Genomic DNA, 18,148 nt, shown 5'->3' with positions numbered 1-18,148 from the left:
TATATGGTTTATAAAGCTTTTTAACAGTTATTGAGGTTGAGCCAAAAATCTAGGGCTAGTTCGCCAAAGTTGGTTTTTGAAATAATCTCCAATGTTTAACGAACGATTTGATGGACAGCGGCGGTCCTAGAGGCAAAGTTGCTCAGAATGAGGAGTTCTACCATGTGGTACGAATGTGGAATTTGGTACACAATCCTTTCCACATGTGAAAAACGCGAAGGCGCCTCCCAGTGGCTGATTTCTTTAGAATTTCTCACAGGGCCGTGCATCAAACAGGCCCAGTGAGTTTCGTTCTGATCGGCCTCCGTTAACCTTGTCTGATAGCTGCTCACACTTCGTTGGCTGATGGCGGACATGTTATTTGAGATGCGTCAATGTCCGCATAGACAATCATGGGACCTTGGATAAAGACACTGCATGCCTATTTTCAAGTCGATCGGACTAACATTGCGTAGTTATAGACATTTTCATGTTTTTTTCCTGTTATAGCGCTACCAAGTGGCCAGTCAACGTATCCTTTTTTCACGCGACCACAGAATAAGCGCTTACATAGGTGTGCTGAGGTGAAAATATCTCATTCCATTCACGAGTTATAGTTATTTTATTAAAAGTGGCTCCGGCCACGTTTTGGCGGCCCTTAGGGACCGTGAATCCAAATCTCAACCTTTTTTTTTTTATAATTATTGACAATCAGACTCCAGAGAATCTTGCTGCACTGGTTTGGTTCCGATCGGGCCAAAAACCTAGGTAGTGAAACCTACTGAAAGTAGGTTTTTCAAAAACATCAAAAATACCCGTCTTGAGTCAAGGATTCAAACGATATAAGACACTTGAGTCTGCACCTAACGGTTTAGGAGCTATGAACGATTTTGTACTTTTGACCGCTGTAGTGCCCCCCTCAGGCCGATCGGGGTGAGCCTTGGTGACGTTGTAGATGGTGTAAGTACTACCAGCCCTCAAAGTTTCAAGTCTCTACGACTTACGTTTTGGTCTGCCCGATCACTTTAGGGGAGAATCCTTGGAAATTTTAACAATTAGAATAGGGTTTCAGCGCTACAAGCTTGAACCCCTAATTATTTATTTGAATAATCAGTTATTTTCACGATTATTGACAATTAAATTTGAAATGCTTTAAATAAACAGCAGCTAGACTGAGAATGCCACACAATAAAAATATTCAGTAACACTTAAGGTTCACTAGTTAAACATTAGTTAATGTATTAACAAACATGAAGTGCAGTTCATTATTCACGTTAACTAATGTAGTTAACTAATGTTAACTAATGAACCTTATTGTAAAGTGTTACCAAATATTCTGTTCACAAGTGATATTTACCTTGATTTCTTCTAATGGCAGCTGTAAACAACGCATTCATTTGCAAATATTTATATAAATTATTAATCTGAATCAATGATTTAAAATTATTTTCACAATTATTTACAATTAAAATGGAAATGGTTTATGACTATTAGGCTAGTTTTCAAAACAAAAACTTTCATGTCCCCTTAAAGTGCCCACAGCTGGAGAAAAATCCTATGGTACACTGCTGGGCCTTTGGAGTTAATTGTGGATCACCTTCCTGTCTGTCACAGATCTGAGATGCTGCTGTAAGGTAACCGTTGATCCAGAAAGACTGGGAAGTGACCTACCAATGCCTCCAGATGGAGCCATGCAGAATACGGAGCCTGCAACACCATGCACAAAGAGCCCAGGAGAAGAGAGACCGAGGAGGATGGACGGGTGGAAGAGATGGGGAGAAGGGGAGTGAAAGCAGCATGAGAACAAGATAAAACAACTTTAGAGTTAGTGACACACAGCGAAAGAGCGATGACCGTCATTATGGGCGACATGGTGGCGAGATGGAGACATGGACACAAAGCAGGGAGAAACCAAGAGGAAATGAATCACGCTGGCAAAAAAGGTCCTCATCAGGAGGGGGATCTTAACCTGGATGCCAATCCGTTGTTGCGTCAGTACTCTTTTATGTCTCATCAGCTGAGTAGCCCAGTGCTAACAAGTTCAGCTTGATTGTTGTTTAATATTAAAAACAACATGCAACAGCATTCACTGCCATTTACCTTTGAAAATGTGCTGTATATTAGAGTTAAACAGAATATTAAGCAGGATAAAATCTAGAATGGGGCTTCATTTCATCCATAAGGATTTGATTCAATCAGGAATGTGTAAAATATATTAGGCTATGATACATATGAAAATAAAAGCCATTTTTCATGTAGATAAACCTATTTTCTCGCTTTAAAATAACATGCAATGGATATTCTAGCACAAAACACTCAATAAGAAAGGTAAAAGGGCCCATTTTGATTTCATGTTGTCTACAAAGACCTCATGAAATGGTATCATCGATAATACCCCCTTGTGATGTTTTTAAAGCTTTTATTTTTCTTGAAAAAGGCATTTGCTAACAAGTGTCAAAATGGAACTACAGAGGATGGGACATTAAACATCATCAGCCGAACAGGTAAACTCATCTACACACTAGTCAGCTTTTACAGCCACATTATGTTGATAATCGCGGTCTTTCAATTACTCTAACTTAACTTTTCAGGGAATTTGTTTTTATGTAAAGACTTACAATAATGACCAAACGTTTCAAACGTTTGTTGGTCAAAGAGCTTTTTCTGCAATAATCCAAAAGCCAAAGGAAAAATCCTATTGGGTTTTTATCGAGTGAATCAGGGTGATGCTAACTTCTGGGTTGGCCTTTAAAAATACTTCATCGCAGCAGCGCTTTATAGATTGGATAAAAAGCCACACAATTCCAATTTTGACATTACTGGGTCATTAAAACTCTCTGCTGGGTGGCAAACCTACTGTAACTATCCTCTCAGAGCATTTTTATAAGGCTGAAGGGTTGCCGCTACAGCCATGTAGGCAAAATACAATTTAGTTTTTCTTACGGATTATGTGAGAACAGTGATCATTGTGCAGTGCAGCATCAGAACAAGATTGGCTAATGCTCAGGTGCATGAGGAGACAACGCAGGACTGTATGCATCATGGTACTAATTAGCATGACATGTGTATAGGGTGGACTACTACGAGATAAAGAGAGCAAGTGGGCTTACAGGGAGAGAGATGGCAAGCAGAAAAAGTGCTCAAGTCCTCGTCTAGCCGGGCACTTTGTCTTTAAAGTGCTGTATGTATGCAAGCCAAACTATTACAGGAATACAGTGATATTAGAGCGCAGCTCAGGGGAGAGTCATTTGTCTGCGTGAGCTCACCTGTGGGAATGAACGCTGGCTGCTGCAGCTGCATGCTGGCCAAAGCCTGCTGGTAGTGGAACATGCTGGGGTTGAAGACGGCAGCCGCGCCGTTAGTCTTCTCCAGGGTAGGTCTCTTTGGTAGCTGTTGCATGGCTCCTGGTGGCAGTGCCTGAAGTGATCAGGATGACAAAGAAGAAAGAGGAGAAAAACAAAAAGAAAGAAAAAGAAAGAAGGTGGGCGGAGGGAGAGGTTAGTGACAGCCATGATATTGAGCCACAGAAAACTTTCTACTGTGTGTGTTCATGTCCATGTATGACATATTGTGTATTCATCATTCTAAGTGTTGCAAATCATGTCATAAATAAAAGTTTGATGGAGATGTATTTGATTATTTCTTTTAGGATGCAACAGAAAAATTTAGTTATTATTGCATTATATTTTATCATGCATATATACTACCGTTTGATAGTTTGGGGTCAGCAAGTTTAAAAAAAAAAAAAAAAAACATTAATACTGAACTGTCTTTTAATTAATAAATCCTGAAAAAAATCAAAAAAATTTTTTTAATTAAATTTCAAAAAAATATTTAAAAAATGCATAAAAAAATAAAAAATATTAAGCAGTAATATTAAGCATAATAATAAGAAATGTTTCTTGCGCACCAATTCAACATATTCAAATGAATTCTGAAGGATCATGTGACACTGAAGACTGGAGTAATGATGCGGAAAATTCAGCTTTACCATCACAGGAATAAATTACATTTTAAAAGATATTAAATTAGAAAACAGTTATATAAATTGTAATAATATCTCACAATATTACAGTTTTTTTAATCAAATAAACGCAGCCTTGGTGAGCATTGTATTTTCTCTTAGAAATATAATAATTATGTGACTAGGATTATTTAATAGTATTTTTAAATAATTTAATTGTTTTAAGATGTATTTTTAATAATTAAAAAAATTAAGGTCTGAATCTAAAAAAATTTATGTAGACATTTCCTCAGCTTGTTTACTCATCAACTCCTATTCTAACAAAATAAATGCAACTGACCAAATTTGACTATAATCTTGCTGACTGTAGTTTTGACACAAGCTGAAGCTTTTTTTTATTCATGTTATGCTGTTCCTCCATCTTTGGGAAATGTCTGGGTTGCGTCTCTATTCCTCTATAAGGGGCGTCAGCAGCATGCAGCCTTGCATGAAGAGGAGTGATATCAGAAACAGAAACTGAGGTGAGGCATCGTTATCTGCTTCTGATAATTAAACAGAGAATCCTCAGTTCAGATGAAGGCATAATGAGGAGGATGTATGGCTGTCTTCCACTGTGTAATTCTGTCTGAAGACTGATATGCAAGGTGATAAGAGCAAGGTCAACAGGAAAGAGGATATCTGTGATTCGCAAACAGAGGGATGATGGGGGAGCAGTCTGGCCTCATGATTTACATGTGAACTCTATCCCAGGTAACTCAATAATAATGTGCTGTACTGTGTAGCACTCAACAGACAGGTTCACAAAATAAAAATATCAATCCAAATCTCCATATTTTTAACACTAATATACAAACATCATTTGTATATTGCATTGGTGGTTCAGTGGTAGAATTCTTGCCTCCCACACGGGAGACCTGGGTCCAATTCCCGGCCAATGCAAGGGCTTTGATCGGTTGTGCCAGAAATGTGGGTGTTTCTTCTTCTGGGGCAGTCGTGGCCTAATGGTTAGAGAGTCAGACTGGTAAAATGATGGTTGCGGGTTTGATTCTCAATACCGGCAAGAAATGATTGAGGTGCCTTTGAGCAAGACACCTAACCCACAATCGCTCCCTGGGTGCCACAGCAAAATGGCTGCCCACTACTCCAGGTGTGCGTCCACGGTTTGTAGTGTGTGTGTGTGTTCACTACTCGCTACCCCTAATGTGTGTGTACTAACTGGATGGGTTAAATACAGAGGACAAATTCTAGGTATGAGTTACCATACTTGGCCTTCACATGTCACTTTCACTTTATAGAAGGCATAAGCCAGTGATTTAAACGTCACCGAAAACAACTGCTTAACTGCTGAATTAATTACAGCTAAAGTATTGCACTCTATCTACAATCCTGTGTGAGTCACCAATCAGAAGATGTTGTTTCAATGGAAATGAGAACTGCAAAAAAAAATTTTCCAGCTAGGTATAAATCCAGAAGGGGGCGCATAATGTGTAATCTCTCAACCAGTGTATCAACCGCGGAAAGACTTTAATAGAACAGCTTGAGAATAATACAATGACGTAGCATTACATTTACCTTAGGCAAGTCATTTAGTGTCCACAGCATGTTAGTTCACTAGTACGGAGCCCCGGACAATGACATGCAGGAAAATTTATATGCATGATTTATAAATCAAGGGAATTAAATAGTAAATCGTGCGCACGATTTAATTTTTTTTCTTGCATGTCATGTGCGGGGCTCCGTACACTAGAGAAATGAACTCTAGGTGGGAGCATTTAACAAAATATACTCTATATTGCCAAAAGTTTTAGGACGCCTGCCTTTACGTGCACATGAACTTTAATAACATCCCATTCTTAATCCGTAGGGTTTAATATGGAGTTGGCCCACCCTTTGCAGCTATAACAGCTTCAACTCTTCTGGGAAAGTTGGGAGCATGAAATTGTCCAAAATGTCTTGGTATGCTGAAGCATTAAGAGCTCCTTTCACTGGAACTAAGGGGCCAAGCCCAGCCCCTGAAAAACAATGCTTTTGGCAATATAGTGTATGTACGACATTAGCTTATATAATGTTTAAATAATTGAAAAATAATTTTATAATTAGATTTAAAAGTTAATGCAAAACCAGCCTTTTATTTGAGTGTTGATTATTATATCTAAAAATAAATAGCAACAGAATTTAATAGTTTGGGCTCTGTTGTTAATTGTAACCTTTAATATTATAGTAATGTGCAAGTCATTTGTTCAATAAACCACTGTTTAATAAAAAAGAAGAAAAAAGAAGCAATTTTATGTTTAGTTTTCTCCCCCCTGCTGTACCGAACCTGTACTGAACCGTGACTTCAATACTGATTTATATAAAGATGTAAAATACATTCTTGTGTCTGTCTTTTTTTTTCTTTTTTTCAGATATTCAAATTTGAATAAAATGATGTGAACTTGTGATTCCTCTCTGAGATAGTTGGTTTGGTTTAAAGTTTCAATTTTCTGAAGTGCCTGCGGAGAAAATTAATGAGAAATATACTTCTAGAACCCAGACTTATAAAAATGATCTCTGCATATATTTATTCAGTTTCATTTCACTTCTAACTGATTAGTTTACACAGAGGTCGTGTCTGGTTTCTTGCAGCATTAACACGTTCATAAAAACACAGACTATATGCAAATGAGCAATTAGAAATGAACAAGTTAGCAAAGAAAAGACACAAAAATAGGTAAAAAATTAAAGTACCAGGTTGAAAGTTGGCTGCAGGCCGCGCTTCAGAGGATGCGCTGGGGGCTGGGTATGCGAGCAGTGACCACATGACGATGACAAACCAATCAACGACAGTGGACATAAACACAAGACAAGAGAATGAGCCGTGAAGGAACAGATGCAGCTGAGGTTAGAGAGAGAGAGCTGGGTAATAAGCTTGTAGGACAACAAAGAGAGCTGTGAGGATGTAAAGACAATCAAGCAGTGTTCAAAAAGAATGACAGCATGAACCGAGAGGGAGTCAAATAAAGCCAACATATGATAAAGCCTAAGGCAAATCAGGTGACTGCAAGAAGCAGGGGAGGATATCTGGATAAGGTTCCCACATCTGTGCACTGTAAATAAACCTCTGTAAAAATGTTACATGATAAGACTTGGGAGGACTGGGATAAAGATGACATTATTAAAGGGAAATTGGCTGCAGTACGCTCTCGGCTGAAAGGCTGCTAACTAGTGGAGGTTTCTGTGGGAATGAATTGCTTGTTTTTTTCCTTCTTATCATTTTTCTCTCCTGCACCTGCACTGCAGACACTGTTTGCAAGCGATCACGGAGCCCTGGTCTTCATACATCACACAAGAGACAAAGAGCTCGCCTACAGACACACACACACTCCCCCTCCTGTGGGGGATCTGAATTATTTAATACACTCCTGAACCTCACATTGAAGGTGTGTGGAAAGTGAGTTATAAATACACACACCATCATCTGACACTAGTAGAGCTTATTGAAAATGGCGTTCTGGCCAAAACTAAGGTTGCTGGTCTCCAGGTTACCCCAGTCAGACTCTCCCTGTAACGTGTAGTGAAAGTTGCCTTGGATAAAATCGGATGCTAAAATGGCTATTTGCATACTAAAATTGCCCAGTATAAGATGTTTCAGTCCAGTTATGATATGAGATGTGATAAATGACTTGCCTTGTATTACAAAAAGAATGCAACGATACCTCCTTTTCCACCAAAATGGTGCTAAATGATGACGTAACTTGCTAAATTACAACATAAAATGGCCACAAATAAACAGTGCATTGTGGTCTGAGACTTATGGGTTTAAAAAACAAACAAAAATTGTATGATATAATATCACTGAATAATGAATGGTAATCATGAATTTTACGTTCATGAATACATTATTCATTAATACATTTTTATATTAAAGTAAAGTGGTTTGAGTTTTGGTTCTTTATGATTTATGCTATAACAAGCTGCTTTTGATTCAATTGTGATGTGTAATTGTCATAATTATGAGAATTAGTGCTTGTGATGTCATTGTAATGGGATCGTTTCAGTAACTCACCATGGCAGCAGCATTCTGGCTGGCTTGGTGCTGCGCCGCCTTTATCCGGGCCTGTAAGTGAGCCGGAGGGTGAAAGTACTTGCATTTGTCTCGGGTGCAGCGGCCCTTGATGTAATCCATGCAAACAATGACGGAGTTCTCACTGCCGTCCACCATGGCAGCTTCCATTGGGTGGGCGTAGCGGCAGTCGTTCTCCCCACGCGTGCAGTTTCCCCGCTGGAACTCTCGACACACCTGGGAGCAGGACAGCAAAGATTTACTATCACCTATTAGTCATGCTTAAAATCAACCTTAGTTACAGTCATTTTAATGTGAGTGGCCCTTGTCCAACTCTGTGTTGTGAGTGGTTGTCAGGGTGTTGCTATAGAGTGCCCGCACACTTTTTCAGTGACACTGGATCCAGAAGTATTTTTTCCATTCATTTTTCCCATAGGGATTTTAAAAAATGTGGTTGTGGGTCTCCCTCGGTAGATATTGCGTTCCGGGGGAGGAGAAATGTTAATGCGGGGGCACCGCGATGCGACCGCAAAGGCCCCCCCCCCCCCGTGCACGCCACTGATATATAGTGGTACACAGATGCGCATGCGCGGTAAAAATAAACGATGCGCACCAGAAAACATGGAGGGAGGCGCTTTTGAGTAACAACATTTTTTAAGACCGGTTCACAGGGACACGTTTACTTACTGGAGTAGGATTTTTCTCCATCTCTGGTAAGATAGCAATCATGATGATTTAATTATTAGGTGTGCAACGGATCGCAGTTAATCCGTGGTCCGTACGTATAAGGTCCAACGGTTCGGCACGCATGTGATTCGTGGATTAACTGCTAAATTTAACCATCATAGAGTGAAAGTTGATCGTTTGGACGTGTTTTATCTCGCCAATTAACACATTCAAACGATTTTAAAAGCAGAAGAAGAGGCGAAAATCGGGACTCGCGAGCTGTTATCTGTGTGCACAGCCTCACACCCCCGAAACGCGCGACGCAGAGAGAGAGAGAGAGAGAGAGAGAGAGAGAGAGAGAGAGAGAGAGAGAGAGAGAGCGAGCGCTAGAACACCGGATTAATTCCTCTTTCGTGTTTACTTGCACTTGAACGGACACATACACACAAAATTATGTCAAAATACCTGTCTCGGCAAGTATTCTCTCGGTTATGTCATTAGCGAACATTAGCGGATGTGTGTCAGTATATTCAGTCCGTGCGTGCATTCCGTCTTAAAGTGACAGCAGCCTAATATTCTTGCTGTTGTCTGTGTCATTAATGTTAGTAAAATAAAAAAAATCATTATCATCATCTACCATGTTCGAGAGAAAAGAAGATAGTGAGGAAAGCAGTCAGGAGGAAAGTGATGAGGACAGCTTTTAGGATAAGTGTGTCGTATAAAGTGTGAGTACCAAGCAAAATCTCTAGGTGCTCCCTTGAGAACCAGACCAAAAAAGTTATGTGCACCCCTGTATATATATTAGTGCTGTCAAATCGATTATTCGCAATTAATCGCATCTAACATAAAAGTTATATATATATATAGTCTGTCTTGATAGGTTTATATGTATTTACTGTTAAAAATCTGTTTCCCTATAAAGAAAATTGGAGTTTGGCGTTTGAATGGAGTTTTACTTCCAGAACATGACTGTTGCACTCTATTATGTTAATAGATTATTATAACATGTTGCTATTCGGTTGCTAGGGTGTATTGTCTGGTTGATAGGCGCTTGCTTACTGGCCCAGGTCAAAACACCCCCAGCCCTAAGTCTCTGTCACATTCTTGGCTGTATTTTTGACTCATTCAACGCAAGTCTATGAGATTTTTTTGCTTGTTATATCGCTTTGGAAAAGTGTGATGGCTTTGGAAAAGGGACAGCATGCAATTTGAGATATATTTCATGTCTGCAGCACAAACGGTGTGGAATGAGTTACATGCCAAATATGTGTTAACAGTTATAGTGATATTTTTAGACCGCTAACAACAACAGCAAGTTGTTCACTGTTTAACACCTCAAGTTTGTCTGTGCGAACATGTTTCTGCGTTGAATTTCCGTTGCCCATGGCCATGCCGGTGGGGCTCCCCGGGACCAGCACGGGGGCGCTGGGCAGAAGCTCGGGCATGAGACTGATGCCCGGGCTCATGTGGCTCAGGTATGGGCTGAAAGCCACGCTCTGACTGTTGGCCAAGGAAGGCGTAACTGGGAAAGAGGTCTGGATAGGAAACACAAAGACAAAAAGGGATAATAAACCAATGTTTTCAAGCCGACAGAAATGATTGTGACGTTATTGGTTATGAAAATCTGATCTCACGATGGGCTGCAGCTGAGCTCCAGGCAGCATGAACTGCATCTGCTGGGCCAGCATGGCGGCTGCGGTCTTCTGCTGGATCAGGTTGTTCCTGCCGTTTATCTCCAGCTGGGTCTTGAGATGAGGCGGAGGATGCAGGTACTTACAGTTATCACGTGTACAGCGTCCCTTAGAGGGGTTGAAGAGGGAGACACAGAGAGAGAGACAGAGAGATGAATTGCACTGAATCTCAGCTACTAAAAGATCCAAGACTGCGTGACAGTAAGATAAGGGCTCCGTGATTGAGAGGATAAATTAAACGGGAATCCCTAGATATTTGACAGTGCCGATTCCAACTTTCCACTACAATAGAAACATCCAAAACCCCATCAAATGAAAAGAAAACAGCATAATCTCAAGAGTGCTGAAAGGTCTGAATATCAAACGATCAGAGGAAACAGCAAAATGACAGCAGTGGGACATGGACGGGAAAATAAATTTCACTACTTCCAAATGAATTGACAGTGACAGCCTTCCCTTTCTGTCTGTCTGTTCGCATCAACAATCTGCCCGTCTGTGCGGCTGACAGATTATATAGCCCTTGTGACTGTTGTACACACTCATACTACATATGGATCGGACATATAACATGATGCTTATCACCCAGCTGTCCGAGCAACATGTTGATCGTCGAGCAGAAGACACGGTCAAACACACACACCAAAAGTTCATGAGCGTGGTCGATTAACTGGGAGACAAACTCGATGAACTCACGGTGCAATGCCATTTGTTCTGCACTGCGTAAGGTACTGTAATAACCCAGTAGGGAAACATGTCGTTCCATCAGTCTGGCAGTTAAACACTCCGGCTGATGGTCTATGGAAAAACCTTCTCCATTTCCTTTCGTGTAAATTTCTTTTGTTCAATTTTCTACCCTTTTCATGTTATGGAGCTCTTGGGGTATAGAGAAATGGAGCAGGGACCACCTGTTATGCATGGTACAAAATTGAGAATTGCATGTTAAACCTAGGGATTGGTAAGAATTATCGACTAAACAAGCCGTTAAACCTAAAACTTAAAGGGTTAGTTCACCCAAAAATAAAAAATTCTGTCATTAATTACTCACCCTCATGTCGTTCCAAACCTGTAAGACTTTCAATCGCCTTCAGAACACAAATGAAGATCTTTTCGATGAGATTCCAGAGCTTTCTGTCCCTCCATAGACAGCTGACACTTCATAAAAAAAGAGATTGTAAAACTAATCCATATGAATTGAGCGGTTTAGTCCAAATTTTCATGTTTGAGCTTCCAAAAGAGGTTTGTTTTTCGCGCATCAAGCAGGTTCATTTGAGCTTCTGTTTATGTTCGCTGATCAATGTTTATATGTGAATAAAAGCCTAAATTAAATCTGTTCATCATATAAAGCGATCAAGTCTCTTGAGAAAATTTGGACTAAACCACTTAATTCATATGGATTTGTTTTACGATCTCTTTATGAACTTTTTGAAGTGTCAAAGTGGTAGTTGCGTAGCAGTCTATTGAGGGATGGAAAGCTCTCAGATTTCATAAAAAAGATCTTCTTTTGTGTTCGAAGATGAACGAAAGTCTTCTGGGTGTGGAACGACATGAGGGTGAGTAATTAATGACAAAATTTTCATTTTTGGGTGAACTAACCCTTTTTAGATATTTTTAATGAAACCTTTTGGAGATTTCTGTCTCTCCACTGAAAGTTCAGGTAACCAAAACTTATAATATCCAAAAAGTTCATAAAGACATAATGAATCGAGTGGTTTAAACTAAGTCTTTTGAAGAGATAAGATTGCTTTAGATATGTGATAAGTTAGTTTGTGCTTCAAAGATTAACCAAAGTCTTATGGGTTAGGAACGTCATGAGAGTGAGTAAATGATAACAAAATGTTCATTTTTGGGTGAACTACCCCTTTTAATGTTAATCTAGTTTTTCTTTTTTCAATTAAATAAATAAATGGTTTAAGGGGAGTGGTTAAGTAAAAAGTACTGGTGACATTAGCTAAAAAAGAAAGTTTCAGAGTTGAAGCGAGATATACAATTTGATGAAATATTACAAACACAAACGTTTTTGACAAATTAATCATTCTTTCTTAAAGGGATAGTTCATCCAAAAATGAAAATTCTGTCATCATTTATTCACCCTTATGTTGCTCATAATGATTTTCTTTCTTCTGCAGAACACCAAAGACTTGATATAAAAGAATGTCTGTCGCTCTTTTACACACAATGAAAATGAATGGTGACCATGACATCAACAATATTTAGACTTAGGCCTAACTTTTGGTCTGTTGCGCACAAAGCTTTCATATGGGTTCAAAATACTTTGAATAATACGTTATGTAGACTACTTATATGGCAATTCATTTTAGAGCTTGACAGACCAAGTCTTTCACTGTAATTGCATAGAAAAAAGCAGATTGGACTGTCAAACATCTCCTTTTGTGTTTACGAAAAAAGAAAACCAACCGTGCCCGCTTGGATTGTTTGGTGAATAAATAATGGCAAAATGTTTATTTCATTTAACATAGAATGTGTATTAAAGAAAGCAAATAGTCTATGAAAATTTTTTATTCTAATGTCATGCAGACATTTTAGTCTAAAAGAAGACTTGTACTCCTTATCCAAATCTTCATTGCTTAAAAAAGCATGGTTGGGTGCACTGAATGTCTTCCTTTAATGCATTCAGATCTGTGAGGGAGGAAGAGTTAAAACACATCTTAATGCTTCATGTTGCTCTTTACAGACATCATCTGCAAAAATGCCTGAAGAGTTACAACTATCTTCGTCAACAGTGACTTGATTTGCTGCTAAAACTCTGAATTTCTTTTTCTTTCTTTGGTTAGATAAGAGACTCAATTTTTACTAAAGTCATCACAGATTTAAATGGGTTGTTGGGCTCACAAACCTTGTGAGCTTCTTAACATGGAACACGCGGTTCCAGCAGGATGGAATCTGAATGGAATCCCGAAGCAACCCTGATGGAATTCAAATGGAATTTGCAGAAACAATGAATGCAAATGGTATCTGTGCAACGCTAACAGTTCAGACACAATGTCAAAGTGTCCCTCCATATGAACGAGATGTACAACTGTCCACCACATACAACAATTTAAACACTTGTCTGTGTCTTCGGTAGCCTCTGGGGAGCTTTTAACAGTGATGAAATCCTAACAAAATTTGAAGTGAGTGAGTGTGGGGGTGTCTCTTTGCTGGCCAGTGTGATCTGGTGCACCTAATAGAGATGAAAGTGGGTGTCTGGAGTGTCAGCGTGCAGGGACAGCGTGATCAATGCGTGCTGTTGAGGACTTGGAGATGTTCCACCATCCAACTGCTGCATCATTCAGTGCAACTCCCACACATGCAGCTCCATATGACACCTAGTCACACATAGTCAGACGGCATAAAGTCATATCCACATCACATCCTGTTCTGGCTAAGAGCAGTGCCCTTGGCTTGCTTTTAAAAGAAGCGAGCTCAACATAATCAGAGTTGAAGCGTTTCTCTATAAATAAAGATTACATTCACTGCAAACCCTGTGATAGTGTGTTAAAGTACATGACAACAAGCAATGTTTACCATCGGTCTCCCTGCATCATCCCATCGGAGAATCACACCCACCTGAAATCTCACCGTGACCAGTGTGGCAGTATGTTATGCACCGGGTTCACACTGTGTGGCATTATTTAACTTCACTTCAAAGTCAAAAGTAATGCCTAAACATTTCAGTATTTTCAATACACAAACAATGTTATTAAATTATGTTATTAAATAATTATTTAAAGAACCTAAATTCATACTAAACACAGTATACATGTATTAAAATACAGTGGGCAGAAATACATTTATACATAACAGCTGAAAAGTTTGGGGTCAGTATGATTTTTTTAAAGGTTTTGAAAAGTCTCTTATGCTCACAATGCTGCATTTATTTGATCAAAAATACAGTAAAAACAGTAACGTGAACTGTTTTCTATTTTAATTATATTTTAAGTTATTTCCTGTGATGGCAAAGCTGAATTTTCAGCATCATTACTCCGGTCTTCAGTGTCACATGATCCTTCAGAAATCATTCTAATATGCTGATTTGATGCAGGAAATATTTCTTATTATTATCAATGTTGAAAACAGAAATCTTTTGTAAATCTTTTCATTCTAAATGTCTTTACTGTCACTTTTGATTAATGTGTTAATTTCTGTCAAGAAATAAAAATTCCAAACTTTTAAACGGTAGTGTAAGTATTATACATTATTATTAAATTACCAATAGAAACAAGTAAATGTATTTAAATGATATATTGTTTTAAAATTATTACATTAAATATCACATTTTTCCACCTAAATTTGGCTGTATTAATGTTAGAGATTAATTCCGATAGTTGACTCAAGTTACAAGTCACCAATTCCAAAACGACTTGAGTAAAAGTCTTAGAGTTTCTGTTTTTATCAGTACTTAAGTATTTTACTCATACTGAACGTAGGCTCAAAGATGCATTAGTCCTCAACACCTGAGACATGCCAGTGAAAAACAAGAAGCAGCTGATTTGTGGAGAGAGCAATCACATGTTTATTTTCTAAAGTCGAAATAAAACTGAACACCTCGAAATTGCAATAAATCAAGGTCGACACAACAGCTTCTTAAAAGTCTATAAACACTCAAGTCTCAGTTCATCTCAAGTGCTCAAAAAGAGCAGAAGTAAACCAATATCCTTTAAAAAGGTCTCTTCAATATAATGGATAAATAAAATAATGTTGAGTAAAATTAAATAGTCAAAGCCTACTTGCACTGGACATGCTGGCCTCATCACCGGCTGCAGCCATATCCCCATCTATGAAACATGCGATTCAGCAACTATACCTGCTAATGCACTCGCAATCGCGTAAAGTAGCTTTGTTGACAAGTTTGGGTGGGTAGGGGCAAAACGCACAAGATATAGTACCTTCAATGTCCTGTAGATGGCAATATCACTTCTTTTGTAGCAGAAATAAACAAAGTTAGGAGCCATGCAAAATGTAAGGACGAGTAACTGCATTACTCATCGTAAATGTATTGGAGTACAGACTACATAAACTTATTAAAAAAATTAGTCAAGCAGAGAGTAAAAGTTGCTGACATATTTGGCTACGTTCACATTCAGGTAAATTTGGCCCAAATCTGATTTTTTTGCCCGCATGTGACTCATATCTGTTTTCCCCATGAGAGTGTGAAGAGTACAAACCACATGGAATCTCATCTTTTCAATTCCGATTTGTGCCACTTCCATATGTAGTACTAAATCCGATACAGGTCAGATGTTTTGTAATGCGACCGCAGTGTGAACAGTCATATTGGAATTCACACGATTTTTACGTCACTTCAACATTCGTCACGATTCTGCGTACATGGGAGTCTATTCAAAGATTTTACATACCCAGCGTTATCAAGACAGTTGCGAAAGGTAGTCAATAGAAGGGCATTGATGTGTCAGAACTCATAAGTATTACAGAGACATCTCTATAATACAAGCAAAACATGAGGGCTCATCATAAAAAAAATTCAAAACTCTGCTCTCTTTTGTCACATCGTCTTTATTTTTCATATTGCCTGCGCATAATTTCGTTGGCTTCTGCGGCAGATCACACTATAAATAAACACGTAATCGCTTACTTTATTACTCTCCATATTTACTTCCATATGACAGCGCGCTGTGTGTTTTGCCAAGTCCGTGATTTTCCCGCAGAATTGGGTTACTTTTTCACTGTTGCGGCGGGTTGTTTTGCAACTCCGTGGGTTGAAGCGACCACACTAACGGGATATTTAAAGGGTTAGTTCACCCAAAAATGAAAATAATGTCATTAATAATGTTCAATATTAATATTATAAAGCAACGAGAATATTTTTGGTGCGCCAAAAAAAACAAAATAACGACTTCTATAGTGATGGCCGATTTCAAAACACTGCTTTATGAAGCTTCGGAGCGTTATGAATCTTTTGTGTCGAATCATGATTCGGATCGCGTGTCAAACCGCCAAACTGCTGAAATCACGTGACTTTGGCGCTCCGAACCACTGTTTTGAAATCGGCTATCACTATATAAGTCGTTAATTTGTTTTTTGGCACACCAAAAATATTCTCGTCGCTTTATGATATTAATATTGAACCACTGTACTCACATGAACTGATTTAAATATGTTTTTAGTACATTAATGGATCTTGAGAGAGGAAATGTCATTGCTGACTATGCAGGCCTCACTGAGCCATCGGATTTCAACAAAAATATCTTAATTTGCATTCCGAAGATTAACGAAGGTCTTATGGGTTTGGAACAGCATGAGGGTGAGTAATAAATTATATTATTTTCATTTTTGGGTGAGCTAACCCTTTAACCCCCGGAATGCGATTTTTACCCGGATACTCCACGGAGCTAGTTTTGGACTAGTTTTGAGAAGCAATTGAGTGGATTTTGTGGTAAAAACCTGGCAACCCCATTTGTATCGTTCTTTTGCGCATGCAGGTCAGTTCAGAACCGTGATCTGTTCACACTGAAAATCTGATATTGGCCACATTTAAAAGAACATTGTGAACAAAAAATCTGATCTGAGCAAAAATCAGAATTGTGCGCAATATGCATCAGACGGTCTATGAACGCTCTGGTTTTGAGGTTAATGGCACGGTCGGTGGGCGTGCCATCTGAGCCTGATACGATACCTAATGACACCCCTCTTCAATTCTTCTCCATAAAACCATCACTCGCATGCAAGGATGTACACAGTCACAGATGTGTGTAACATTGTTAACTGTGTGCCCTGACACTTGTATGTCGCTTTGACACACACTGACATTGAGAGCAATTGCATCAGCAGCGTGTATTGTGGGAGTGTGTGGGTAATGAGCAGACCGTCTCAAAGAAGCAGACAGGTGATCCTGCCAAAGCACACATGAGAACCAGCCTCACGGCCAAGCTTTAACATTCTGGAAGACAGTGAGAACACGCCGCTCATTTCAATAGAACACAGTGATACAGAAAACACAGGTCGTCACCACAGAGAGATGTGGGAAATGAGCTGAGGGCTCTGACAGTGTCCCCATGAGAAGAGAAACGGCAGAGATGAAAAGCTGTAAGTCATGTCATGTAGGATGGACTAGGTCAGGGATCTCCTCTGCGTCGTCATGGTAACACACTCGGCAACCGAGAGTAAGTTTTGCCTCATGCTGTCTCCTAACTACTGATTGGCCAGAGAGGAAGAAAGGGAGAGGGAGGAAATAAATGAGAGAATGTACAATTGAAAAAAGCAGACTGCATAACTGATTAAACCACAATAAACTTCAATTAAATCTGAGTGCTGAACCTTTTAATAATGCAGATTTTTCTTGTTCAAAAAGCATATTCTTAAAGAGACTGTATTCCTCAACAATCTTAGACAATATATGTTGTGCCAAAAACATCATTTAATTTTTCAATACAATTTTTACCTTTCTTATAATTAAACAGGCTGTTTTTACTACTGTCCCTTTAAAGGTGAACTCAGTACTTCTTTATGTTGCGATGGACAACATGGCAGATGTCTAGAAAAAGTATTGTAAAGCACAGCAAGAGTAACCACTAAGTGAGTAGTATTTAACTGGTCATGTGATTTCAACATGGTGGCCCCCACAAGGCGACCCAATCCATGTATAATAATACTTGCTTTTATTAGATTTATTAACACAACTAGTGTGTTCTCATGTGAGTGTACATCATGTAAACATTTTTCAAAAGTACTATTAATTTATACATTTTTATTAATGAGTACAACTTTATAATTTTAATATGTAAGTTACCTCTGTACCACTTGTCCTATGTAGGATGGTGAGGATCAGTGTTGCCAAGTCCGTAGTTT

At 38.9% G+C, this 18,148-nt stretch overlaps 1 protein-coding gene across 5 annotated transcripts in view; it reads right to left on the bottom strand.

Annotated features, from left to right (window-relative positions):
* The window catches only part of mbnl3 (muscleblind-like splicing regulator 3), a 49,018-nt gene that overhangs the window by 11,071 nt on the left and 19,799 nt on the right, over nucleotides 1-18,148 (bottom strand). For 4 of the 5 annotated variants that reach the window (XM_051861087.1, XM_051861085.1, XM_051861088.1 and 1 more), the window contains exons 4-7: nucleotides 10,286-10,450; nucleotides 9,986-10,186; nucleotides 7,989-8,222; nucleotides 3,246-3,396 (exon numbers count right to left, since the gene is read on the bottom strand). In XM_051861087.1, the coding sequence (XP_051717047.1) occupies nucleotides 3,246-3,396; nucleotides 7,989-8,222; nucleotides 9,986-10,186; nucleotides 10,286-10,450 (751 nt within the window). Of the gene's footprint in view, nucleotides 1-1,650; nucleotides 1,687-3,245; nucleotides 3,397-7,988; nucleotides 8,223-9,985; nucleotides 10,187-10,285; nucleotides 10,451-18,148 lie in introns of all 5 variants that reach the window. The other variant, XM_051861086.1, reaches the window with a different exon arrangement.

The sequence above is a fragment of the Ctenopharyngodon idella genome, chromosome 14 (genome assembly GCF_019924925.1).
Source record: "Ctenopharyngodon idella isolate HZGC_01 chromosome 14, HZGC01, whole genome shotgun sequence".
NCBI classification, from domain to species: domain Eukaryota; kingdom Metazoa; phylum Chordata; class Actinopteri; order Cypriniformes; family Xenocyprididae; genus Ctenopharyngodon; species Ctenopharyngodon idella.
The sequence above is the reverse complement of the archived record's forward strand: the minus strand, read 5'-3'. Positions and strand labels throughout refer to the sequence as shown.